Source organism: Cuculus canorus, chromosome 14, assembly GCF_017976375.1.
Source record: "Cuculus canorus isolate bCucCan1 chromosome 14, bCucCan1.pri, whole genome shotgun sequence".
Lineage (NCBI taxonomy): Eukaryota > Metazoa > Chordata > Aves > Cuculiformes > Cuculidae > Cuculus > Cuculus canorus.
The window spans coordinates 12,550,418-12,564,860 of NC_071414.1; the positions used below are offsets into that span (position 1 = coordinate 12,550,418).

At 45.8% G+C, this 14,443-nt stretch overlaps 2 protein-coding genes across 4 annotated transcripts in view; one reads left to right on the forward strand and one right to left on the reverse strand.

Moving 5' to 3' along the window:
- Window positions 1-1,521, forward strand: part of ADAM19 (ADAM metallopeptidase domain 19) — a 30,925-nt gene extending 29,404 nt beyond the window's left edge. Inside the window, exons 22-23 of the mRNA XM_009565246.2 lie at window positions 476-622; window positions 1,386-1,521. Of these exons, the coding sequence (XP_009563541.2) occupies window positions 476-622; window positions 1,386-1,460 (222 nt within the window). The 3' untranslated portion in view covers window positions 1,461-1,521. The remainder of the gene's footprint in view (window positions 1-475; window positions 623-1,385) is intronic.
- Window positions 1,518-13,616, reverse strand: NIPAL4 (NIPA like domain containing 4). Of its 3 annotated transcripts, XM_054079492.1 has the most exons (7): window positions 13,459-13,616; window positions 11,662-11,910; window positions 9,027-9,083; window positions 7,891-7,981; window positions 6,606-6,766; window positions 5,919-6,502; window positions 1,518-5,480 (listed from the first exon to the last, which is right to left on the reverse strand). In XM_054079492.1, exons 1-7 carry the CDS (start codon window positions 13,493-13,495, stop codon window positions 5,469-5,471), a joined length of 1,191 nt encoding a protein of 396 aa, XP_053935467.1. In that variant the 5' UTR covers window positions 13,496-13,616; the 3' UTR covers window positions 1,518-5,468. The 3 variants fall into 3 exon arrangements, with proteins under 3 accessions (XP_053935467.1, XP_009563534.2, XP_053935469.1); XM_009565239.2 differs by lacking the exon at window positions 1,518-5,480 and having other exon boundaries at window positions 5,883-6,502; XM_054079494.1 differs by lacking the exons at window positions 1,518-5,480; window positions 13,459-13,616 and adding an exon at window positions 11,032-11,092 and having other exon boundaries at window positions 5,883-6,502; window positions 11,662-11,909.
- Window positions 13,617-14,443: the final 827 nt, after the last annotated feature.

A 14,443-nucleotide genomic window follows, 5' to 3' on the forward strand; every position in this document is an offset into this window, starting at 1 on the left:
GATCATTTAGTAGCCAGAATATGACGTGCTTTCAGCCTACAGCTCCATTTAGGAGGCAGAGCAAGGTAACCTAATAGGTGAAAAACTCTAAGTTTTGAAAACCACTAATCAGTTGCATACTGCAATGAGTAGTGGCAGCAGCCATCTGTGCTTCTTTCTTGCTTCAGAGAGGAAGAGGTCTTTGCAAACACAGTTTTTCCTGTATCCCTTCATTCTTTTGTCTCAGGCAGGGATGCTGCAGGCTGAGTTGTGATGGAAACTCCTGCCCGCCCTTTAAAGTTTCTCCTGGATTTCATTATGGAGCCATTAGATTGTAACATCCCTGGGGCTCACTCCAAACTAGAGACATTGAGGTGTGCAGCTCCATACCCAACCTGCTGTCTCAGACTTAGGAAAAAAAAAATATATAATCTCTTGTTTTCAGGCCTGGCATCTCTCCAGACTGAGAATTCAAAAATATTTCTTTCTTATGCAGGATATTTCTAGGCCCCGGCCACCTCAAAGAGCTTTGCCAGCTAATCCTGTCCCAGCAAGACCCAGAGCCTGGCCCGGGAACAGCCGTGCCATCTCACTGCCTCCTGCACACCCCAGAACCCCAGGACGACTCCAGCCTGTGGCAGAGGTAGGCACTGAGTTGCAATAGTGGGAAGCACATGAGCATCCCCTCACCACTGGGGCATAAAACTACTCTGAGAAGAGTAACCTTGTTATCATACAGCAAAACACCTTCCTGCACAGCCTCACAGGGTGGAAATGCTGAGCCTATTGGGTTGGTTGCCTCTGTTTTTATGCATTCTTTATTACGCATTTACTAGGTTAAACAACAGTTAATTCAGTCCTCCACGTTCCTGAGCACTTCTTTAGGTAAAACATTTGTGTGAGTGGGGCCGAGCAATGAGGCTGTGTGTATCCAGAATAGTTAGTGAAGAGTAGCAAAAGATGTAAGTCCATACATGACTTAAGGACTCTAGTAAGGAACAGAAACCCCCTCAAGCCTCTCCAGCCAAGGCTAAGGAGATGCTTTCTCTGCAGGAAGTGTTTCCCAAAAGTGTCCTTAATAAGGGACTTTGAGTTGCTGAGCTCAGCTACCTGCAAGCTAGACCCCTTAACATGAAACATCTCAACTCCACACACCATAGGTGCTGCCTGCAGCCAACAACATAACTGAGGCCAACTGTAAAAAATGGGAAAAAAATGCATGAACTTCTTTGTGCCACTGGTAGAAAGCAGGAGAGTTTCCTGTGTGATGCATTCAGCTGTGAATGTTACATGTGAATAGACAGGCTGACCCTGGCCTGCTCTAACATCAGCTCTGGAAGGGAAAGAGGGCAGCATCTAGTCTTTCATCAATGCTTTCTCTTTTCCCCGTTTTCTATCTCACTCAGAATACCGGTGTTGGGACATCTGGAGCAGCAAACATCTCGCAAAGGGGACAGCCTGGCCCCCGTGCTCACTCGTGAACCAATTGTTCCTGGCTAGCTCTGACCTTCACTGGGTGAAGATTGGATGGCCTTCTCACAGAAAATAATGTCAATGTATGGGTTCCTTTCTTCTGGACTAACTTGTTTCCATGTGACTCAACAAGCTGCAGTCAGGCTTGGCAGGAGCCCCCCAGGAACTGTGCTGGTACATGCCAAGCTGAACTCAGCACCCTCTGCTGATCGCCTTTTTCCATATAGGGATGACTTGTTTATACGGTACTTAAATATTATTGTGCAATATCCAATGCAGGGATGGGGTGATGTGGGCTTCTCGTGTTTTTATTCAGTTATTTAAGCGTTACCAGGGAGAACAAGCTATGAGTGCAGGTGCTGGCCCTGATGGGCTTTCATTTAAGACTGAGCCCTGCTGGCTTCCTCAGCCCATCCACGCAGCTGCAGGAGCGTATATTGGTGCTATACAGAAACCGCTGCCTCTTGGGAGAGCAGAAGGCAGCCATTGATAACTTTCTTCAGCTTCCTCTCAGTTTACAGTGGGTGGCAAAGGGGGCCAAAACAGGGAGCAAACCATGAAAATATTCCTGGTTAAAATAATTTGTAGGTCACCATGGATTTTGTTTAGCTTGAATAGAGCAGTTTAATTATTTTTCCCATTTAACCATTTTCAGCAAGAGTGTTGCAACCTGTCCTGCAGCACTTGCTTGTCTTGCCTCAGTGGTGCAAGACCCAAAACGAGCATCTCCACCGTGGCCCATGCAGCCTCATCTGTGTCACAGTCACGGTACTAGAAGGAAACTTTCTGGCCAAGATACAGAGCAGATGGCCAAAAGGAAGATCAGCAAAAGGCAGTACTGAAACTTACTCTCCGGTATGCGGTACCATGGATCAGAAGACACTTCTTCCTCAGGCTTCAGGCCATGCCGAGCAGCAATTCGGCACGGGCTGTGTGCTCCCCATACCACTAAGAAACCTCCCTTGAAATTGCCCAGGTGGTAAAACAGCAGAAACATTACCGAAACATATGGTGCTTTTGTAGGACAGCTCATTTACTCCATTTTTTTTCCTCCAGGACATGGGTGTAGGGAGCTGTCTGGGTGCACTTTAAGCAGCTGGTGGTTCTGACCCTGAGGACCCTCCCTTATGAATTTCTTGGTTTTTTTCTTCTAGTGTTTAGGCTTGTGTACATGTTTTCTCAGGATTTTAAAAGATGACCTTTTGCTATGCCAATTTTTTTTTCCTTGAAACAATTTCCTAGGAGAACACAGGGAATTCTGGAGCTATGGTTACAACAACAGTTCTGTTGTGTGTGATTTATAATGACAGATCCTCAAACAGTGTGATTGCTGCTGCACATGTGAAAAGTGTATTATTGGCATAGAGAAAAAGTCTTGTCTGATGGTTCTCTTTCCCTCAGCTCTACTGATTGAAGAAAAATGCACATAAACCCTGAGCACTCATTAAATTCACAGTTACGTGTACTAGTGTGTCTGTAGGATGACAAACCACGCTAGTTTTTGGCAACTTTACTACCTCTTTCTCCACAAGAAAACAGTACACAGTGTGTCTCTTGAATTTCTTGTTGATTATTCCTTATCTTGATAATTTTGGTCTTTTTCTTACCTCCTATATATTTAGAAAACAAACCAACCTAAAATACTTTTCTCTCAAATAAGGGATGGCAAATGAAGCATGAACTTTCTAATCTTTGTATGTCTTTTTCTATAGGTGAAGTATATTACATATAAACAACCTGTATATTCAAATAACTCCCATATTTGTTGTTTCTTGTGATGCAGCTAATGTGCCTATATAATAGCATATTTTACTGCTCCCAGCTGTAGCAGTAAGCTGGACACATGGTACATACATTGTGGTAGTAGAGATTCAACCACAAGAAGCCCTCACTGAAGACAGCACCATACTTCTGCTACAGCCCCTGAGCTTTATCAAATGGCCATCAAACACCACTAAGAATATTTTTACTGCATTTCATGTGAGCATGGGATCGAGCTTTTTAAAAATGTCCCTCAGACACACAGAGAACAACTGGATATGCCCAAACCCTAATGGAAAACTTTATTGCTGGGATATCATAGTCTCCAAAAGGCAGTTTTAAGTAAGTCCTTTTAAATTTTCATATGACTGCAAGTTGAGTGAATGAGAATAGGAGAAGTGCAGGAGGAGTAGAAGATGATGTTACTTGGGAAAATACACACCAAAATACATCTCACTTTCTCCTGTGTCCACATATTAATGGTTTACAATAATGGTCTCTGTGCATCTATGCAAATACTTGAAGAATGCCATTCATTGTGCCTTTTGCCTAGTTTTAATAAATTTGTCAGTTGTCGTTAACAAACTTTCTGTCACTGTGTGCTATTTTGTTACCTTGGTTGCAACCTTCATTTTATAGGTGGCATTTGTCCAGAGATGGCAGGATAGCTGGAGGAACTGTCTTAATGAAATGCAGTTCTAGCCAGTGAGAAGGATGAGTCCCATTTACAATCTATTTCTACAATAACTCACGTAAAGCATTACACCAATTAGGACGCCAAAACCAAAGCTGGGGGGAACTGCTTGGATTACGTTTTGCTACCAAAGGAGGTCGCTGCTCTTTTACTCTCTGCCCCAGATGCTCTTTCTGATGTACTTAGCTGTCCTTCAGCCTGTTTATCATTTAGGGCTACACTGATAAAATCAGATAAATCATTAAAATCTTTCAGATCTACTTGAAATGATTGTTTGGTTAGGGTTTTTTTTGTCGGTTTCTTTCGTTTGTTTGTTTTGGATTTTTTTTTTTTTTTTAGAAAAAGTCTTTATTTCCATTTCCACATTCCAAAAAAAAGTACTGAAATGTTATTAAAATCAGAGATTCTATATTCCTCTCCCCTCCAACCCCAAGCTTCATTTACTCAACAATGTTCAGACCCAGGTATAACAAGATCAGCATCCCAGACGGCATCAGTGTGTGCTGTGGTTGAGGGCTAATCCAGCCAAAGCTGCCTCTGGACCAAGACTCAGGCTTTGCTGATCCCTGTTTGGGATCTGCTGTGAGAAAAATGGGCTCCAGTCTCCCTGTACTATAAACCCCGCAGCAAGACGGAAGAAACTTTTAACTATGGTAATACCTTCCTTTTTCACCTTCCATCTGAAAATGTTATGCCTCTCAGTCCTTCGTCCTCACCACTGATACAAATCCAGGGGAGTTTTGAAGGTGAGCTGTGACAAAGAGCTCAGATAACATCCATACTATACTGAGAGAGATGGAGGGGGGTGAATGGGACCACTCTGGGATAAACTGCATCTGTACAGCTCTGCAGAGCATCACCCAAATTATGTCTGCTTGGCTCTTAACACAGAGCTCATACCTCCCTCTAAACAAAAACAAAACCAAAAAAGCTTTGGGGCTTAAAAGATTTATAGCAGGACAGGTCATGGGGCTCAAAGAGTTGGAGGGGCTTTCCAAGGTCAAGACATTTGCTAAGGAAAAAAAAAAAAATCTTAAAGTTTACAGCCACTCACTCTTTCAGGCTGAAAAGATTTTTTCAAAGACCACAAAAAGTCTCGAGGATGAGGGCAGTGTTTCTCCTGATACAGTTTACCCCGCCAGAGCTTCCCAGCCTGAGTGGGGCTGCCTCTTGCTTGGAATCAGGCCCAGCAGCTTCACAAACCCCATCAACATGGCCTGGGCACCATAGCTGGTAAAGAGAAAAAGCCCAAACAAACCTCCACAGAATACTAATTATCACTGTGCTGCAGGGAAACTCCTTTACCTCGAAAAAACAAGAGTGGAAAAATATTTCTCTGCCATGGTCCTGTAAAAACACTTCACGGCTTGGGTCCTGCCCCTGAGCCTAAGTGAGCAACTATTCCAAAATTTGCCAAGTTTTACCCATATTCACCAACATTCTTGACTCATATTTGCAGAACAAGTAATTAAAGATTGATAGCAGAGTCTGAATAGCAGGTGTGGTGCATTCAGTCCTTGTCTCCCACTTCCGTTTGAGATGCTGGTGTGTATTTTAGAGTTCATGCAAGCACCTAGGAAGGAAACAAAAGACAAAAAACACTAATCAATGACTCAATCAGGACCTGGAAATAAACACATCAATGGCCACCCACGGGAAGACAAGAGTAAACATTATCCCTGCCAAGAATAAGAGATGGGAAGGGGCCTCAGAGAAGAGCTTTGTCCCAGGAGCATCAGATTTCAAGAGGGTTTTAATTTTCAGTGGCTGCATGTATTAAAGCCCAGTGAGGATTAAGCATACCTCTTGCTGCCATATCATGACAAGGAGCCAACCCAAAACCCCAGTGAAAGACATGGCTTTGCTCTACTTAGCCTTGGATAAGACACCGTTGGGTTTTACTTTCTGCTTTTCCTTTTTTAAAGGAAAAGCATCTGGAGTATTGACATCAACCCATTCACCCAACCCACAGACTCTTGCATGTAATGTGCTAGGTGTAAATCATAAATACTTTGGGTTTATCCTCTGGGGCGACGCTGGAGTTGTCCACCTCTATCAGGATATTCTTGTCATCTCGGATGATGGGTGCTTGCTGTTCATTCTGGAAGACTTGCGGTAGATTCCCTAAACTGATGTCCATGTCTTTAAAGGCATGGAGTAAAAACACTCCTAAAATGATGGTGAAAAAGCCACAAACTGTCCCAATTATGTCCACTATGGTCATGGTGACCCATTCCTTAAAGAGGATGATGGAAGTTGTGATGACGATGGTAGTAAACAGTACATAGTAGATGGGAAACACCAAAGAGGTGTTGAAAATGTCCAGAGACTTATTGAGGTAGTTAATTTGTGTAGTGATGGATGCCACCAGTGTGATGACTAAGATCCACGTCAACGGGTGCTGCAGCACTGGCCGGCCAGCAAAGAAGCCTTTAATGGCAATACCCAGACCTTTGACTGAGGACACAGAGAAGGCACCAATAACGGAGCAGATGGTGAGGTATATGAGGATGTTGGTCTGGCCATAGCGGGGTGCAAGATAGAAGATCAAAAGGAAGCAGACAGCCAAGAGGATCGCAGCATAAGTGAGGAAACCTGGAAGAGGAAGAGAAAAAACTTAAAACTGATCAGCGGGCGGGGAGGACAGAGCAGTACATACTGCCCAGCCTCAAGAGAGAAAATGCAACTCCCTGCATACCTGGTTCTTTCAGCTTAGACAACATTTCATCCAGAGTGGTGACCTCCTCATCCTCTGGGGCATGTATCACCATCACAGTGCTCCCCACGAGGCTCAGCATGCAGCCCAGCTTTCCTAGCAGGTTGAGCCGTTCTCCAAGCAGATATGACGACAGAATGGCACTGCATGGGACAAAAAAATCCAACATCAGTTCATGTTTTAGAGTCCTTTAAAGAAGGAACCGCAGCTAAACTAAGGTCAAGAACGCCTTCACACGACAATTTCATAGTAAATACAAAATACAATTTTCCAGTAAGTACAAAAGGACACAATTTTGTAGTAATTTTTTTGTGTTCCAGTGTGTTAATACACACACACCACATCTACTGACAGCTGAACCTACAGAGATACAGGTGTAATCTATAGGTCACGGCTCATGTAAAAAAAATGCTGAATATGTTAGCATATCCTCAAAAACATTTTCAGAGTCTCCAGATTCACTCATGAACTTTTGGGCATTACAAAGCCTTTAGTGCCCAAGGAAATGACTTCAAGGATCAGCATAGCAGAGGGGAAAAAGCAACCTGATAACAAGAGTTACATTAATTTTAACTAAATCAAACCATCAGAACTATTAAGTCCCAGAGAAATTCTGAATGTACTGGGGCCACAAATATATCTGCAAAAATAACTAGTTGTTTTCCATAAACCTTTTGGGCAACACACAAGAGCAGACCTAACTCTCAGTTTGCTTATGCATTTCACGTGAACACTCTTTTCTACCTGGAGTCATGTGTTTTGATACAAATTTCCTTTTTAAAAATAAAAACAAAAAATAGATTTTCAGCCCATTTGGTAGCAGACAGAAATACAAAACCACAACAGCAGAGTGCCCTAAAAACCTAGAAAATGAAAGGCAAACGAGAGATAGTTTAAAAACAAGACAGATATTTTAGAGCCTCTTAGATTTTTAGTACTGTTCACTACGAAACTAAACCAAACCAACCTTCAACTGGCTAATGAGTTGGAATAATGAAGGAAGTAACACTGATACTCGCAATAATTTAACCTGGAGTGTATGTGGCTGTTATCCACATACAGCATTTGCAGAAGGGCAAGCTGCTTAATTCAGTGGTTTCCAAATGATCCCCCCAAAGGGAAACAACTGTTACAGCATTTTTTATAAAATACTGTGACATTTTTTTTCCTTTCAGCAGAATAAATCAAATTAGCATCACTTCAAGTCTTTCTATCTTATAAAACAAACAGGCAAATAAAAAAGGCAAACTTCGGACACATAAATCACCTTATGAGCACGCTCAGAGCCCCCAGAGGCGTGACGATAGTCGCAGGAGCAAAAGCATAGGCGGCAAAGTTGGCGGCTTCCCCTCCACCCACTAAACAAACACAAGAAAAATAAATACCAGTGAGTTACAGTACTTTTTGTGTTTTTGCTTGTGGGCTTGCAAACTAGTAAGACATAAGTTAGCTAGTGGGTTTTATTATAAGGGTTTCACGCTGCTTCTAAACAGAGCCAGGTAGTGGGGGGAAATCTCTTCTGTACAAGTGAATGAAAACAGAGGGGCATTCCTGGAGCCATGCACCTACAAAGGAAGGGCTGGGGTGCCAGGGCTTAGCCATTTCACAGCTGCCCATATTAACTCATTAGAGTTAATGAGTTAACCACATAGTCCAGCCAGGCAGCTGCAGTGGGTCTGAGTAATTAGGGAATGGGCAATTGCGGGAGGTGCTCCGAGGCTGCTCCTAACGTACAAAGTGTCTCTTTGGGGCTGTGGTGTCACTCTCTGGTTGAATATTGTTGTTCCCTGAGCAGTGAGTACTTAACTTATGGGTTGTGCTATAGTGGTTGTGCAGCAGGAGCTGCAAGGGCAGAGCAAGGTGAGGGCACCTTGAGCTGCTGCTGCAGTAACAGCCACAAAAAAAACTGCTCTGAAAACCCCTCCACTGCTCTTTGCACAGCCGTGAGTTCAGTTTCAGAAGACTCTGTAATGCTGCAGCATGAAAAGAAGGATTTAAGGCTTGGTCCAAGGCAAAGCAAGTTGTGCTCAAGAAAGGAGCTGCTACCAACATCTCCTTGCTATCTCCCTTGTGCTGCAGACATAACCCAGGAACACACGAGAGGGTGTTTGCTCTGTGTATGATACACAGGCAGAGCAGCCAGCTGCCTTATTAAAACCTGGATTTTTATGCTCTTGACCACGTAAAACTGAGTCAGCAAGTCCTGCCAGCCCTGCAGGAGGATGGTGAGGGAGACCTTGTGTGGCTCATAGCCTCCACTCTCCTTGAGGTACCTCTGCTGATGATGGGGGAACTTGCCAGAAAAAAGGCTTTAAGCTGCCATATGCTGGGCTTGTCCCACACCCGATTCACAGGGACAGATCCTGGAAAAGCTGCAAACACATGGGAACAGCTTCTACTTACTGGTTAACAAGCCAGCCCACCAAAGCCAGTCCTTTAGGTAGCCATGGCCTCCATCTCCTGTGGAAGCAAAGCACACAGGTATGCAGGAGTTAACAACCTTGATCTTTGGAGTAAGAGACACAAAACATCCCTCTGGAGAGGGTTAAATTGCAAAAGCAAGTGTATGACAAAGATAACAGCCTGGAAGCACAGAATATACAGACATGCCATCCTACATGGAAATCACATTGAGTCGAAATGGATTAGTGGGAGCTGGCACTTCGGGCTGGACAATGCAAGGTTATCAACCTGGGGTGCTGCCTTCCCTCCTGCAGAAGGGAGCCTGAGTCTGCTCTTCAGCCCTGGGAGCTGCGGTAATCTTTGCTGGTTCATCACAGTGCGTTGTCCCCTAAACCCAGCAATAAACACTCCAGCTGAGCTCCCATGGAGCAGTCATGTTTTGTCTTACAGATTCCGCTTGCCTGTTCACTATGAGGCTCTTGGAGTAGAGGGATGAAAGATGACAGGGGCTGCTCTGTGCTGGGTGCCCCCCACCCAAAGGCTGCTCCCAGGGATGCTGCCACACTGCATCCTGCCAATGGCGGGGTTATGCTTCACCTCACATTGCACTGGCTCACTGTGGAATTTCATGCATGGGCACTAAGGTAAGGCAATGAGTTTTTTCAAATCTAGCTCGAATGGGGCTTATAGCTATGAAGGATGAAGGGGGGGAAACGTGGTTGATTGCTCTGTGTGGGCATGTGGTACCATAGCTCTTGTTGCTGTATGGTCATGGTAAAACTATCTTCTTCTTTTGCACCTTGCTTTTTATCACAGTCATCACGTGACTGAGTGTTTCTGATGAGAAATTATCCCTGGCATTGGAACAACTCAATGAAAGAAGATATGCATATAAATCAGGAAGAATGGACATAGCTGTGTCGGGAACTAATCCAGCTCTGGTCTTAACCCACAAGCTGTTCAACATAAGGAGCTTGAGCCTGCTGACACTGTGAACCCTGATTTTACTGGCTCAGAGAGAGCCCATGGTTTTGATAAGCCTGACCTGACCAGAGCTGTCAGTGGAAGTGGTATTTGGCCTGCCTTGGAGAAGAGTGATGTGTTCAGATAACAGAAGTGAAACACTGGGGCTGAGAGATTAAAGGGCAAGATAGGGAAAGGGGAAATAAAAAGGCAGACAGGAATTTGCTGAATTGAAGAGGAATTCAACCTCTTCTGGTTCTTCAAGTTCACAAATGCTCAAGTTCAAATATTATGTTTTGGTATTCCTTAGAAATCGCTGGGCTCTTTTGGTTCTTGTTAGGTTGTTTTTTTCTTAAGAACTCTTTGTCAGCAGCAGTTTTCTGTCATCAATCTCCAATTCTCATTAAACATACCAAAAAACAGGGAGGAGTTTGCTCTTGTTTTACTCGCTTGGCTCTGCTGTGAGAGAAATTCATGAAGAGAAGGAGAAGAGTCATCTTCTACAATTGAAACAATACTGATGCTTCACTGTGCAAACATAATGCCAGAAAGCAAACCCCTGTAAGTTCAGCAATTGCATGCAGCCAGCCTAATGGCAGGGGATAGAGACAGACTCGAGACTGGCCTGAGGCTCAGATGCTGATGGTATTTTTGCTGGCTGACTCTGGACAGTCACTTCATTGTTCCATGCTTCTTTGATCCCATGTGGGGACACAATAAAATGGGGACAGTGATACTGACTTCATTTTTTAAATTATTTAAGAATTGTTCCCAGGCCAGAACTGGGCAGCAGTAGTATTTTAATTATCATTATTTTGGTTTGTAGTTATGCAAGCAGGTCAGCTGCCAGGTAGGACTTACATTGCTGCTAGAGCGCATGTTTGCAATGTTGATGGGATGTGTCCAACTCCACAGTGCAACTCCACTCTAGGCAGTGCTCCTCCAACATTTCCCATCCAAATATACGTACACATAAACACATGCCTCACCCTAAGTTGTTGCTGCTAGGGGAAAGTTATCTCTATGTTGTTGAGCAACATACCTCGTAAGTATCCCTTCTGAAAACCACAAGCAGAGTTCACACAGATGGCAGGCGGGCAGTCCTGCATTAATAAACATCTCCTGCTAATGCAAGATAAGGGGACACTTCCTTATCTCAGTGTCTTGGTGGCAAAGCTGCCTAGTGTATCAACAGGGGCAAGAGTGGGGTCACGGAGCTGTGCTGTTCTGCTGTAGTCTGTGGCGCAGGGGACTTGCACCTTTGTGCAAAGGGACATATTTCAAAGAGCTTTCGGCACACTGCTTCCTCCTGGCCTCACACTTCCCCATGTAAGAGCTGTGAGAGGCAGGTATTGTTCTTCTGGTGGGTGCGCATCTGATCACACATTGCGTATGATTTGCTATTTGAGGCGCAAGGCAGGGGAATGCTGCTTTTAGCTGAGCCTTTCCAAAGTAAGGCTCTGTAAATTAGCTCCTCAGCTCCAGCACAGCACTGCTGTCTGAATCTCACACGCAAACATACATGCACAAAAGCTCTGTCTTACCTTGCTGATGGAAGGCTGATGTGTACCCAGAGGTGTTCCCTTGCCATACGTGTGCTGGAGTCTAGATGATGTGTGTGGTTCTGGGAACAGGTGGATGACCTCCCTCCTGCCCCCCACAAAAGCCTTACCTGCCCTAGTGCCTCCCTTCTCCACCAGCCGTAGCAGCCCCTTCTTCTTGAGGATGACACTGCTTCCAATGAGGAAACTGGAGAAGACAGCCAAGCCCAGGCCAATGTAGAAACCATAATTGCTTTCTAGACGGGTTATCCAGTAGTTATCCAAAGTTCCATTGTCCTGGGCAGAGTCAGCTGGGTCAGCATTGCCTATCACTTGGCAGACGACCCGGTGAGAAAGGCACGAAAGGGTGACCAGAGACCCTACGAGACCACCATGAAGATAAAACAGCAAATTACTGATATGACTACCAACAGCGCTGTTACTGCTTTTTGGATTGATTCAGCAGTCTCTCTGAACAGCCACTCATGCTGTCACCTAACAGCACATGCCCACCTGCTCTCAAAAACCCAGGACACCTTTTTACTCGCATGTGGAAATGGCAAGGTGTATAGTGACAGATTTATGAAGTGCAGTTCAAGCAGCTCAGTGACACTGAATCTCTCTGCCAGAGAAGTAGAAGGCCACAAGGACCACTGAAACAGTGTAATTTGAATTTCCAAATATCTATGCCAGAGTCTCTCCACCAAACTCCAGTATTACAAATTTGAATTATGCTGTATCAACAAGCCTGGTTGATTCAAAGGCCTTGGTGCTTTCCAGCCAACTAATCCTTGCATCTGCCAGTTCATCTGTAGCTTACAGCTTTGAGTTTAACGTGGAGTGATGCCAGTTCTTTGTAACCGTATATCTGTTCCAGCATTGTGTACCAAGCTGTGCTATGGGATGGCTCTAAGGCTTGTCCCAGACCAAAGTTTCATCTACATGTTGCCTCTTCTTTCTAAGGGTATTATTCTACCTATTTGCAGAGTTTATGAGTGCTTGTAAAGCATGCTGAGTTCTGCCAGTGTGGAAGGACTGAAAGCAGGCATGGTTTTCTGCTGTGCACCAAAACCACTAAGCCCCTGTGTCCCTCGCCAAGGTGTGTTACTGTCTGTGGGTGGGAAAACTGCTGAGTTTCTTCCTTCCCTGACACTCCTACCACACCCAGCACAACTTTCTATCACAATATTCACTCCAAATGTACTACAGTGTGACTGCATTTGTGGGGAACAGAACACAGAACAGGTGGAGTGTCACAAAAGTCCCTTTGTAGTGAAAGGCTTTAATTTTCTGCCTGAACTCATGTAGGGATTACAGAGCAAGTATTTGTGTCTATGAAGGCAAGGGGATGCAATAGCTAACTGGCTCTCAGAACCGCTGACAGCCTGGGCATCAATCCCACCTTTTTCCTGAACTAAGAGATTGCCTTAGATCTCCGGCAGCTGCACCTCACGGCCTCTGCACACGTAGTTGAGGATTTGGATCTGAACTGCATCCAAACATTTTCCAACAGAAAAAAAATTCCAGTTACTTTCTAGATGAGTTTCCAAACGTTCCCTAATAGGCTTCTTTTGTAAAAGAAAAAACATCCTTAACGGTGAAAATATTTCCTGGGGAACAGGGAGAACAACTCGCCTTCTCGGTTGGGTAAAAGCCTCCACAAGGTGCTACTGGGCACCAGCACAAAGCAGCGGGGTGGGGCGATGACCGCCTGGATTAGGTGGATTTAAAGGAATAGAATAAATCCTAGCGTCACTCTAAGGGCTGTGAGGCGGGCACAGCGCAGCCCTCGCTGCTGTGCGTGGCTTGTGGATAAAGGGAGTTTCCCTGTTCTTATACAGACGTGAAAATAAAGAAGGAAGAGAAGCCCCAAGCCCAGGAAAGCGGAGCAGCGGCAGAGCCGAGGGCTCAGCCCTCCCTGCACCCACCGTTGCTGCAGCTGCCATTCGCCTCCAGCCGCTCCATCTCCCTCGTTCTCCGGCTCTCAACTCATCTCGGTGCCGAAAGCAAAGCCCTCCCGGGCTGGGGAGGGCTGGGCCGGGCTGCCGGCACACCTGCCGGGCCGGCTCCTCCTCCGGGACGGGGCAGGGCTCGCTGCGGCGGCAGCTGAAACCCCTGCGGGCCCCGCCCCGCGTCCTGAGGCCCCGCAGCGCGCGGGGCCGCTGCTGCCCTGCTGGGGGGAACGGGGGGCAACAGGGGGTGGGGGACGGGGGGGACAGCAGGTGGGGGACGGGGGGACAGCAGCGGGTGGGGGACGAGGGGGGCAACAGGGGGTGAGGGACAGGGGGGCAACGGGGGGGGACGAGTGGGGCAACAGGGGGTGGGGGACAGGGGTGACAGCAGCGGGTGTGGGCTGCAGCCCTCGGCTGGGATGAGGCTCCCCCGGCTCAGCCCAGACAGAGGTTTCTGCTCTGGTGGGGGCTTTCATAGGACGGTGATAAGGAGCAGGAGAGAAGCAGGAGGCTGTGCTTCTGGTTGGGTGCTGGGTCAGCCCCGTTGCGGTGGCCGAGCTGTGGGGCGCTGCGCGTACCCCGAGCAGGTTGTGCCCACTGCAAAGCAGTAGACTTTGTGCACTGAGCATGGTGGAACAGAAATTAAAAGTAAGCAAGAAATTAAATCATCAAGCATTGGTGTTTACTATTCTCCACTTAGTACTATGGGTATGTATGCTATGTTGTAGGACTAAAGGATGAGATTGGAGCAGTGAGAAACATATAAAGGTCTAGGGAAAATGGATGTATCCTAACGGAATTCTTGAGGGTGTGGGGTTCCCTGTATCGTGTACTCGCTGGGCGAAGGCCTGAAGATCAGGCTAAATATCTTCAATGAACATACACTATATGTTGGGGGCTGTAGCTCCTCCATCTGCTTCCCGTCCCACTGCAGCCAAAACCTTTTGTGGTAATAGTAGAT